Raw genomic sequence first — 12,027 nt, forward strand, 5'->3', positions numbered from 1 at the left:
AAGCGAAGTGGAATGTAACTAGCTTATCGTAGTAACAAAGTCATAGTTTGATGCACTTATAATTGAAAAGAGTTCTAGATGAGAATCATTGCATGACGGTAGGAATTTGGTAATTTCCTTCATTTCAAGTTCTTATTTGACGTCGGAGTTTAGGTTCAAGTAGAAGTAATGGCACTTAGCAAAGATAATGGCTTGTGTAATCGTATTTGAAAGTCTCAAAAGTCTCTCGTGAAGAGTCTCACTTTGAGAGCCTCTCCTTGGCACTTCTCAAATAAGATGCGCACTACAAAATTTAAACTCAAAGAACAAAAGCTACAAGCATTGAACTCAAACAGTATCCTATTATATCATCCATCATTACAAACTTGAAAGTCTTAACATCTTTTGTAATCTTTAATCCCTAATGCTTAGTCCTCAACTACGCTCTCATCGGAGGGAGGGTCATCGTGGTCGTCGTTAACCGGCAAGAAGACCACAACTCTCAACAGCCCTTGGACTACAAGGGGCCAATATGCTTCACCAATATCGCCATGATTTAGAATGGAATCTGGATAATTTGGCAAATTAACCCTATATTCTGTGTTGTCTATAACAACGGGATTCACCAATTGAGCCACATCTAACATCAAATCAACTTCATCCTCGCAACCACGGATGTCAAATGTTCCCATGGGCAGTGCATCTCCATTTGGGGTAAGCATGGAAACTGGTATGAATTTGGGGAGAAACAAGTCTCTAGCTTCAACAGAGACTATAAATCCGGCCAGGTTGATCCAGGGAGGATTTTGAACATTCTGCAAGCCTTGGAGATCCATTCTTTGTTGTTCATTGCCGGCTTGGAGAACGTACGTGACACCATATCCTCCATCAGGGACATCAATGCCGGGAAGCGGGTGGAGGGACAACTCATTAAGCACAAGCTGGTGCAATGCACCAGCATTAGGCTGTCCGAGTGGATCAACGCGAGACACAGGAACGTCCAAATCGTACGTGATCCTTCGGATTTGTACGTGTCCACCGCCATCATCGTCATTGTTGCCGTCTCCAACGTCACCTTCAACTTCATCGTCTGCTTCCGATCCGTCGTCATCATTGTCTATGACAACGCCTTCATCACCACCAAGGTCTGCATCAGCATCCTCTGCCAAACCAGCATCCATATCCACCGCGGCAGCTGCACCACCAAGGGCTGCAGCTGAAGACACCATCAGCTGCAAATTGAGAAATATATCAATTAACTAACAATAATCTTAAGATCTTGAATATCTCAGATATCCTCTCCATCTCCATCTGAGATTCAAAGGGGGAATAATGGGATTGAAAACAAAACAAGATACGCACAAAGAAAGATAAAATGGGCAAGATTTAAAAACTGAAAAGTGCCAAGATATCCCGCCTGATTTAACAAAATGGGTACCATGACTGCTTGTTATAGTCCAGAAGTTCATTTAGCAAAGAGAAATTGTAAACGGAACTCCAAACTTGACGCTCTGTAATTCCCCGTTCAGCAAGAAACTAGCTATTGACGACGACAAAGAGAAATACCCAAAATATTGAAAGACGCTTCTTTTATTTGCAATTTCATCGTGGTCTTTAACCAAATTACTCCCACTAAGCAGTAATGGACTAAGCTTTTGACGACAAACTTGGGTAAAAGCCATACCTGCTTCTTGTAAGAAGGCGCTTGCTCCTCCTGCTTCGATTCCGCCATTTTCTTTCAACTTTTGGGGGTTTCTGTCAACTTTTGGGTGCAAATAACATTTGGGAAGTTGTTTTTACACTCTTTTTTTTTTTTTTAATGCAGACCTTGTTTATTTATGGCCTTTGGATCGAATGAGAATCAACGGATAGTAATAAATAAGTGTGTGCAAAAAGAAAAATATGGGCTGCAAGAATCTATTCTATTACGTGCTATGCTTTGATTGTCAAGGATAATGTAACAAGACAAATGTCTCTTCTTTTTCTTTCTTTTTTTTTTGGTTAAATTGGTTTAATTAATAACTAACAATCATGGATAATGTGGAGCTTACGAATTTGTTTAATCGGGTGGGATGTTTTGAAATAGGCGCCCCATTTTACAATTTTGTTGATTAAGCATCTGTTTCTTTTAAGAACTTAATTAAACATTTTTTTCTATAATTTTATTAAAGGTATGTTTGATTGTATTGGTATGTTTGATAACCTATAATATGGGTGCTTTCGATTTTATGGCACATTTGAATTTCTGATACATTTTGTTTCACGGTACATTTAGAATCTAAACGTACTAAAAGTTGGTATGTTTATTTTCAAATGTACCCATAAGTTTTAAATACCATTTTTTTTATATAACTATACGTCAAATTTAAATAGATTAATGAAGTTTCTTATAAACTTTTTTTAATGAAGAAAGTGACCAATTAAAGATAATGACAAAAATAAGCCACAAATTTTTTTAGTATAGTGATATATTTTACACTAAAAGGAGGGAGGAGTTCGGTTAGGCTACACAATGAACGACTTAATTTGATATCGAATTCGTCATCCACGAGTTTTAATCTAAGTCATTTCACTTACAAGTAAAAATAAATATCATCAGACTGTAATACTGAGTAACAAATAAGCCACTAATTTACAATTCTAGAGAATTTAGAATTTCTAGAATTGGAAATTAGTTGTTAGCTAATTTAAGTGGATATATATTAAATAAAGAAATAATTATTGAATTGTGAAGTGGTCAAAGCATCTTAATCAAGTTTTGTACAAAAAACAAATGTCAAGTCTAAACAAGTTAGAAAAACTACAAGGGATTCTAATTACTCCGGTAATTTAGTAGAGTATTATTTTTATTATAAGCTCTCCTTTCTCTCACAAGTGTTAGGTACGAAATTATACTCTTATGAATGACGAGTTTGACATCGCGAGAGGCCGTTGAGCCCAATTAGATAGTGAAGAAAACAAACAAACAAACATGCCCAATCAGATGGTCACATAAATCACCATTCACAAAAACAAACTAACTGCCAAATCCTTCCCTAAAACAGTTAACTGGCAGATTGACATGCTCTCTCTTCTCCGATATACGTCAACCGAAGAAATCCATCTCCATCTTTAAATTCGTCGTCAATTGCAGACATCGAGGCACCTGTGATATTCATTCAAAGAATTATAACCTCCACAACTCTGGAACAAAGACAATATGCCAAAAATAAAAGCGAGTTACAAACTCACTCACCGGCAGGAAGTTCAGTGTTCTTGCAGAAGACACGCACATGGAATGTTTTACTGACCGCAATATCCATCTGAATCAAATCAACAAATTCTCCAAGAGTTTTCTGACGGGGGACATGGTATCTGCAACGACAAGAAATAGTAAGCAAACCGAACAAATTGAGAACCCTTTTCGTTTAAAACGAAGCTATGACAAGAAAGGAACTTGGACGGCAGATCTTATAGCTAATATGGACTATGAACACTACTTGGTGGAATCTTTCGCTACTTGGTAACCAATTCATGCACGTTGTAACTTGTAATTATATAACCATGGCGACAGTAACAAGCATTGAACTTTATTTCATACAATGAACAAGGACCAAGGCACTTCCACGTCTCAACAACACCATGAACAATCCCATTCAACTATAGCAATACACATCAAAATAATTAAAGCAAAAGGGAATTGCAAACACACTTTTTTACATCAATGTCAGGAACGTCACTGTCTGCCCTTGGATCCTTCTCCACACTCACCTGCGTGTGAATCTCATCAAATTAAAACAGAGTACATCCACCAAGTGCATAGGACGTAAACACATTTTATGCAGCGAAAGTCTTACTGGTATATAATCTGCACGCTTCTCCCTCAACTGTCTAGCGTCCGTGCAAGTGCGTTGTTCTTCTGAAAGATTACCATATAACTGCTTGTACCTCTCTAAATAGAACCTGAACGTACATCAAAACCATAAATGAAAACAAAAATTAAACAAATAAATAGCAATCTTATATCCATAAATAGCATACAAATCAAGACAATTAAAGCAAAAGAGAGAACTTGCAACTGACTTCCTCGTGTTCTCGCTCATGCTAGGACTGGAAGACAAAGCCTTCTCCCGCAATCACATGCATGGAGGCCCAAATTAGAACAATGTATCCACTGAAAGCTTTGGAAGTAAATATGATAATTATGACGTAAATATAATGAAGAGAGATGTTCCTACCATCTTGTATGATCTCAAATTCCAAGGTTCTAAATACACAAACGCATTTCTCATTATGTCCACGTAGGCTCTTTTCCTTCTTTTCTCTGCCAACCTTCTGAAAAAATATTAAAGCCGTATGTGAAAACTGAAGCATGTTCTTCCAATGTAGCAATAAAAATTAAGACAATTGGGCTACAAAGTCATTGGCAACAAACTTCTCTTGAATGTCAGGCATGTCACTCTTTTCAGCAGCTTTCTCAACAATCATCTGCACAACGGCACAAATCAGACTAGAGCACATGCCACTGACAAGGAAGTGAACGTATCTGATTCGCTGAAACTCTTACTGGTATCGGGTCTGGATTGTTCTGTTCTGCTTGCATGCTTTCTGAATATTTTAGACCAAAAACATCAGAAAAAGACAGATGAGAAGATAAACATGGCTGAGCAGTCATTATCATTTACAAAATACACCAAATGATCACTACGCTATCTGAATCTATAAAATTTGGAATTATTCCTTAGTGAGAGCCATCTACCAAGACGAAATACTAAAATACGCACATGGGTATTGCACAAGCAATACAATTAACCAGAAAGTTTAAAAAACATACCTAGATGATTTTCTTGCTTATAAGAACTTTCGCCCAAGTCAAAACTCCCACCACGGCTGTGCTCTGCAAAATTTCAAACAATAAACATCACAACCGCACAAACTAACTAACAACTTAAATCTCAAGTATAGAAATAAAATTTCTTCCAAAATAAAGCATCAATAATATCAACCCTACATTTGTGAAACTTTGAACTAACAATCAAACTATAGAGGCCATCATATCTCGAAGCAGAAAATTTAACAACACACCATTTATGTAACTTTTTTCTCCACTGTAGGTCACATAAAGAAAACCATCTTCATCCTTGTTTTCCTCATGGATGGCAGACATCAAGGCACCTGTACCATAGGACAAACTATTTACAATTACAACTCCAGGAACAAAAAATTATGCTTGAAGCCAAAATGAGTTGCAACTCACTGTTGGGAGGCTTAGTGTTCTTGAAAAAGACAAATATAGGTTTTTTAGAGTGGATGTGCCCCCGAAGAAAATGAACAAATTCCCTAAGAGGGGTACCATCATAGACATGACATCTGCAGTCAGAAAAAATAAAAAAAAAAATCAAAAATAAAACCACGTGAGACCACCTCATTTTAGACAATCTAAAAAGAAATAAATGAAAAAGATAAAACCAAGCTAGGGGTACAAATGATCTTGAGAGTTTGTGTCTGTACTTTGTAGTAACAAGTAGGTTTTCTTATATACTGATATGCTTATGAAAATTACTGGGTAGGAAGGCTTCCATACTTGGGTAACCAATCCAGGCAAATCATTACAACCAGAACCAGCCCTCGAACTTCCACTAAAGTACCCAACTCAATTATTTTGGTAAAATGTTAACGATACACATGACCAAAACCTCTGGGTCCATATAGATTACTTACACACATTAATAAGAACAAAACAAGTGTTGGGCTTTTTCACATATATCTCATTTTTTTCTTTCCTATATCCAGACAGATTTCGGATAATAATCAAAAGCATAAATGAAAAGGGAACAATCCTAATTCATTACATCAATGCAAATCAACTAACCTCCTCATGTCAACGTCAGGAACGTCACTCCTTGCATCCTTCTCCATGATCACCTTCATGGAAACTCAAATTAGAATAGAGTGCATTCACCAAATGGATTGCTAGTAAAATGTTTGATGCTTCGGATTGTTACCGGTATATAATCTGGACGCATCTCCCTTAATTTCACAGCATCTAAGCTAGCAAGGTGCTTGAATTTTCTCATTGGATTCCTGAACATATATCAAAAGCATAAATGAAAATTGCATTGTTTAGATACAATTCAAGATACTTAAGTGAATTGGCAACAACCTACCTAATGTTCATGGCAGGATCAACTATTCCTGGAGCCTTCTCCATAATCACCTGCAAGGAGAGACAAATTAGAATACAGTCTACACTGAGTGCGTAAAACACAAACTTATTGATTCAGTGAAACTCTTACCAAATTCCTATTATTCCATGGGTCTAAAAAATAAATGGGCTTTGTAAAGGCCTTGCATACTGTTTTCCTCTTTCCATGTGACGAATTTCTGGACATATATAACAAACATAATAAAACATTGAAAATCTTGTCCCATTGTAGCGATACAAATGAAGAAAATTATAACACAAGGGTATTGCCACGAACTTTTTCTCTTCCAAGTCAGGAATGGCACTCCTTGCAGTAGCATTCTCCTTCAACGCCTGCAGTAGCCACCTCCCAATGTCTAGGGAGTGAATATATGAATATAATTAATTAAGTGATATTCTTACAGCTAACATATTTCTATTGCTCGCTTATACTTGATTAGTTCCTAAAATATTCTAGTCCAAAAACATAAAAAGAAAACAGATAATTGGAAAGAAATCAAGACCTAAACTAATAGCCAAGGGTGCTGTTATTGGCTCTCCACAAAAATTCATCTTGCACTCCTCGTGTAGAAAAAATGACAAATCTTTACTTAGAGTTAGAGGAATGCAGGATGACCATTTTGGAGTGCCACTAACAACCCCCATAACCAATTTCCAAAATAAACCATAATTACTGTCAACCTTTCCACCAATGAAATTTTAAAATCAACCATAAGAAACCACATGGGCCTTCGACAAGGACGAAATACCAAAATTGCATAAACTGTTAACCAGAAAAGAGAAGGAAAAAAATCAACAAACCTTGAGGATTTTCAAAACTCCTACTACCGCTGTTCTCTGCAAATTTCAAATGACAAAACATAATAACTTATCTTAATCAGAGATTAAAAACAGCTTTAAATACAATTATGGCACAAAACTCCCTTCCCATTATAAACCATAATCACAGTCAACCATTCATCTATAAAAGTTATAATAACTTTTTGATTTACAGAAAACCATCTTATCACAAAGAAGAGAAATGACTACACATGCCGTTTATGTTTTAGCATGAAGAAAAAAACAGAAATATTTAGACTCGGTCGAATAAAAGGTTGTTATTTTAAAACCTCCATAGTTTGACCATCAAGCGGAAAATTTTGGATACACTAAATAGAAGCATAAAAGTCCCACTTTCTGTTTACGATTATTATTTTTAAAAAACAACCCCAACCCCAAAAGAGCCAAAGCTCAGTGATTCTGGTTGAAAAATCAAACATCCAAAAATCATCACTGAATCTTAGAAAAACCCAAAAAGGCACATGGCCATTGCCAAACTATAGTATCGCTCCCCCCCCCCCCCCCCCCAAAAAAAAAACCCAAAAACACACACGGGCCACAACAAAAATAAAACAAACAAACCCACCCAAAAATTAATTAACTAGCGACATCAAACACAAGTATGACAAGAAAACATTAATGTTGAACTATTTCACAAAGAAACAGAACACCAAAAACTTAAAGGAATCAATAAAGGTTTGGTAATTGAAGAATTGATTGTTGAGAATTGAAAAACAACAGAGGGTCAAATATCAATCAAATGGGGAAAGAATTCTTCAGCACAAATCATAAAAGATGAACACGTTCTTAAGGGTTTAATATCGGGGAACAAATCTGTTTTTGGGCTATTCCCGACTAAAAAATTCCAATTAGAAGCCTGCACTGTATTTTAATGTTTCTCAATTTCTCTCTTAATTCTCATATTTCCAGTCTCATACTTCTCACCAAACTTATAAATATGCAAAAGAACATTGTAGTAAGTCACCATGGAAGTCAAATCAAGAATCCAAAACATACAATTAAAGAACAAGAACAACAGAGCAAATTTATCATAAATGAGCACCAAAGCATACAACCATTTAGGGTAGCAAGAAAAACAAAGAAAATTCAACGTATTGAACAACTGAAAATTTTAAGTCACATTAACCTCGTTCAGCCTCACATCCATAAGATCAAAACTGAGGGTCCACTTTCCTTTAAGAAAGAACAAACTATCCGAAATATCCATCTAAAGAAGGAATTTGTTACTGTCTATATTTCTGACCCATCAAATTGAAGATTGAAAAAGCAAAATAAAAAGAGATGGATCGGATGAGTCAAAAAACTGGTCACCAAATATATAGCAGGTTAGAGATATAATGTGTGCTCCAAATGTAACCACATTTTATTACTTTTCAACTATTTTTTGCCATACCATACGCAAAACTGAATAGCATGGCATTCATGTTTAATCCAAAGAGATGGACTTTGTTACTGCAGCTAACAAATTGAAGATTGAAAAAGCAAAATAAAAAGAGATGGATCGGATGAGTCAAAAAACTGGTCACCAAATATATAGCAAGTTAGAGATATAATGTGTGCTCCAAATGTAACCACATTTTATTACTTTTCAACTATTTTTTGCCATACCATACGCAAAACTGAATAGCATGGCATTCATGTTTAATCCAAAGAGATGGACTTTGTTACTGCAGCTAACAAATCACGGGTTGAAATCGTGAAATCAGGCATGTAATTAAAATTGACTCAGATAACAGCAAATTTCAAGCCTAAACCGAAACTTCTGAATCCGGAAAATTTCAAACCGGAACTTATAAATGTTTATGACATGCATTCCTTTTTCAACTAACACAGACCCCAAGTTTTCTTTTTCAGTGTCACGGTTACCCTTAGAAATTGTGGTTGTATTACAGAACTTTGCTCTCGGTAAAAATTAAGGGTTTTCTTTATCAATTTGTTAGGGTTGCTAATTCGGGGTGTTTGCCAATTGAAAAAGAAAACCCCAATTTTCAGGGTTTTCTATAAATAAATAAAAACTTGGGATTTCTCTGAACTGACGAAGAAAACCCAAAGTTTTTAGGGTTCCTGAAAATTGAAAAATAAACCCACAAATTTCTCACACTACCCCTAATATTCAAAGAGAAAATTAGGGTTCCTGTCAATAGAAAATAAAAAGCTACAAGTTTTATGGTTCCTTGAAAATTAAAAGCCCTAAATTTTATCATCAGACTCAGACAGACGAAAGATTCATAGAACGAACACCAGCTTCTAACATTACCAACGAATCCATGATATCAAAACACAAAAAGAAACGGTGAAAATCGTGAATGATGATACCTTCGCCGGCAGCCATCGATGAATCCATGACGACCCCAACTTTCAGACAACATTCATACCGGTTTGTTTTCGGGTCATTTCTACTCTCTCTCTTTGATTCAGTTTGTTGCAACCAAAACCCCAAACGATGTTTTAGCCAACGCACCTATGAAATATTTATTTTGTTTTTTTTTTTAATTCTTTTTTGTTTTTTTTTTTTGGGAGAGAGAGAGAGAGGGAGAGGCTCCAAATTTTATTATTTAGAGAAAACTCTATTTCGACCCCTCTCTTTCTACAATTTTTTTTGGGGAGACAGTGTTTTTAAAATAAGCGAAAGTATTTTTTTTGTTAAATTGATTTCATGTTCCAAAAGTATAAATGTTTTCTGAAAGAAGCATTATATTTGTGTTTCTGGTAAAAAGCGCTTAGAATGCTTTTCCATTATCTGCTTGAATTTTTACTAAGAATTAATTCAAAAATATTTTTACTAAAAATGCTTTCAACCATTTTTGACACATTATCAAACGAGCAATAAATTGTTTATTTGTTGGTTGTTTGATCCAAGTAATTGCCGTGATCCTATAAATTAGAAAGGGAAAATACTTGAAATTATATTATAAATTTTTTATATTGGGATAAACTCAATCTTTGGATGGTGAAACAACAAAAAAATGGACCTCACAAAACGTTATTATTCATGAAATTTAACCTTCAAAAGTTTGTTTGTTCAAGTGGTGAGGGGCTAAGGGTCAAAATCAAAACATATTATGTAACTCGTAAAAAAAATATTAAAAAAAAAAAAAACGGAGTGATAAGTTGTTTTCTATAAAAGGTAAAAGGTTATTCTTTAACAATTTCATGAAAAAGAGTAAATTTTATTATTTAGGGAAAACTCTATTTCTACCCCTCTCTTTCTACAATTCTTTTTTTTTTGGAGAGATAGTGACACACCCCGACCCTAAAATCAGGGCGTGCTGGCCGTCACGTGAGCGTGACGTAACCATGAATCCATGACGACCCCAACTTTCACACAACATTCATACCGGTTTGTTTTCGGGTCATTTCTACTCTCTCTCTTTGATTCAGTTTGTTGCAACCAGAACCCCAAACGGTGACGTTTTAGCCAACGCACTTATGAAATATTTATTTTTTTATTTTTTGGGAGAGAGAGTGAGGGAGAGGCTCCAAATTTTATTATATAGAGAAAACTCTATTTCGACCCCTCTCTTTCTACAATTCTTTTTTTGGGGAGAGAGTGAGGGAGAGTGTGACATCCCACATCGTCCAGCGGAGTGATCCTTAAATGTATATTCTCATCTTTACCTAAAAAAATACACACGGGCCACAACAAAAATGAAACGAACAAACCCAAAAATTAATTAACTAGCGACATCAAACACAAGTATGACAAGAAAACATTAATGTTAAACTATTTCACAAAGAAACAGAACACCAAAAACTTAAAGGAATCAATAAAGGTTTGGTAATTGAAGAAGTGATTGTTGAGAATTGAAAAACAACAGAGGGTCAAAAATCAATCAAATGGGGAAAGAATTCTTCAGCACAAATCATAAAAGATGAACACGTTCTTAAGGGTTTAATATCGGGGAACAAACCTGTTTTTGGGCTATTCCCGACTAAAAAATTCCAATTAGAAGCCTGCACTGTATTTTAATGTTTCTCAATTTCTCTCTTAATTCTCATATTTCCAGTCTCATACTTCTTACCAAACTTATAAATATGCAAAAGAACATTGTAGTAAGTCACCATGGAAGTCAAATGAAGAATCCAAGACATACAATTAAAGAACAAGAACAACAGAGCAAATTTATCATAAATGAGCACCAAAGCATACGACCATTTAGGGTAGCAAGAAAAAATGACAAATCTTGACTTAGAGTTAGAAGAATGCAGGATGACCATTCAAATATATAGATTTGTGTTAAATTGATTTCATGTTCCAAATTGAAAAAGAAACCCACAAATTTCTAACACTACCCCTAACATTCAAAGAGAAAATTAGGGTTCCTGTCAATAGAAAACAAAAAGCTAAAAATTTGATATATTTTTACACTAAAAGGAGGGAGCAGTTCGGTTAGGCTACACAATGAAAGACTTAATTTGATATCGAATTCGTCCTCCACAAGTTTTAATCTAAGTCATTTCACTTACAAGTAAAAATAAATATCATCAGACTGTAATACTGAGTAACAAATAAGCCACTAATTTACAATTCTAGAGAATTTAGAATTTCTAGAATTGTAAATTAGTTGTTAGCTAATTTAAGTGGATATATATTAAATATAGAAATAATTATGGAATTGTCAAGTGGTCAAAGCATCTTAATCAAGTTTCGTACAAAAAACAAATGTCAAGTCTGGACAAGTTAGAAAAACTACAAGGGATTCCAATTACTCCGGTAATTTAGTAAAGTATTATTTTTATTCTCCTTTCTCTCACAGGTGTTAGGTACGAAATTATACTCTTATAAATGACGAGTTTGATATCTAATTAAAAACATAACTCTGATTAGGAATATCACAACAAACGACGATATTCAAGGAGGGGGTTTTTTTTTTTTTTTTTTTGGGGGGGGGGGGGGGGGGCGCGGCGCGGCGGGGGGCGGGGCAAGTTGAGAACCAACGAAAGGAGATGGTCTCTCCGGAAGGATGACATCCATCGCGAGAGGCCGTTGAGGCCAATTAGATAGTGAAGAAAACAAACAAACA

At 35.3% G+C, this 12,027-nt stretch overlaps 2 protein-coding genes across 3 annotated transcripts; both read right to left on the reverse strand.

Annotated features, from left to right (window-relative positions):
• Positions 1–321: 321 nt before the first annotated feature.
• LOC125473204 lies at positions 322–2,619 on the reverse strand. Its single transcript, XM_048575697.1, has 2 exons — positions 1,664–2,619; positions 322–1,211 (listed from the first exon to the last, which is right to left on the reverse strand). Exons 1-2 carry the CDS (start codon positions 1,709–1,711, stop codon positions 408–410), a joined length of 852 nt encoding a protein of 283 aa, XP_048431654.1. The 5' UTR covers positions 1,712–2,619; the 3' UTR covers positions 322–407.
• Positions 2,620–2,795: 176 nt separating this feature from the next.
• Positions 2,796–9,475, reverse strand: LOC125473199. 2 transcript variants are annotated; one of them, XM_048575686.1, is made up of 18 exons: positions 9,320–9,475; positions 6,965–7,000; positions 6,441–6,519; positions 6,255–6,342; positions 6,126–6,160; positions 5,964–6,042; positions 5,831–5,883; positions 5,216–5,328; positions 5,044–5,133; positions 4,793–4,855; positions 4,526–4,566; positions 4,394–4,446; positions 4,197–4,293; positions 4,042–4,082; positions 3,816–3,921; positions 3,671–3,729; positions 3,215–3,333; positions 2,796–3,124 (listed from the first exon to the last, which is right to left on the reverse strand). In XM_048575686.1, exons 1-18 carry the CDS (start codon positions 9,345–9,347, stop codon positions 3,024–3,026), a joined length of 1,281 nt encoding a protein of 426 aa, XP_048431643.1. In that variant the 5' UTR covers positions 9,348–9,475; the 3' UTR covers positions 2,796–3,023. The 2 variants fall into 2 exon arrangements, with proteins under 2 accessions (XP_048431643.1, XP_048431642.1); XM_048575685.1 differs by having other exon boundaries at positions 6,126–6,175.
• Between the last annotated feature and the right edge of the window lie 2,552 nt (positions 9,476–12,027).

Source organism: the organism of the source record quoted next, unplaced genomic scaffold (genome assembly GCF_019419815.1).
Source record: "Pyrus x bretschneideri cultivar Hongxiangsu unplaced genomic scaffold, Pyrus_bretschneideri_v1 Contig8, whole genome shotgun sequence".
NCBI classification, from domain to species: domain Eukaryota; kingdom Viridiplantae; phylum Streptophyta; class Magnoliopsida; order Rosales; family Rosaceae; genus Pyrus; species Pyrus x bretschneideri.

Coding starts and splice junctions, on each gene's coding strand:
- LOC125473204 (XM_048575697.1), bottom strand. CDS start 1,711: ATGGCGGAATCGAAGCAGGAGGAGCAAGCGCCTTCTTACAAGAAGCAG. Junction 1,212..1,663: donor CGCCTTCTTACAAGAAGCAG/GTATGGCTTTTA, acceptor CTCAATTTGCAG/CTGATGGTGTCTTCAGCTGC.
- LOC125473199 (XM_048575685.1), bottom strand. CDS start 9,347: ATGGATTCATCGATGGCTGCCGGCGAAG. Junction 7,001..9,319: donor ATCGATGGCTGCCGGCGAAG/GTATCATCATTC, acceptor TGAAATTTGCAG/AGAACAGCGGTAGTAGGAGT. Junction 6,343..6,440: donor CCTGACTTGGAAGAGAAAAA/GTTCGTGGCAAT, acceptor ATATATGTCCAG/AAATTCGTCACATGGAAAGA.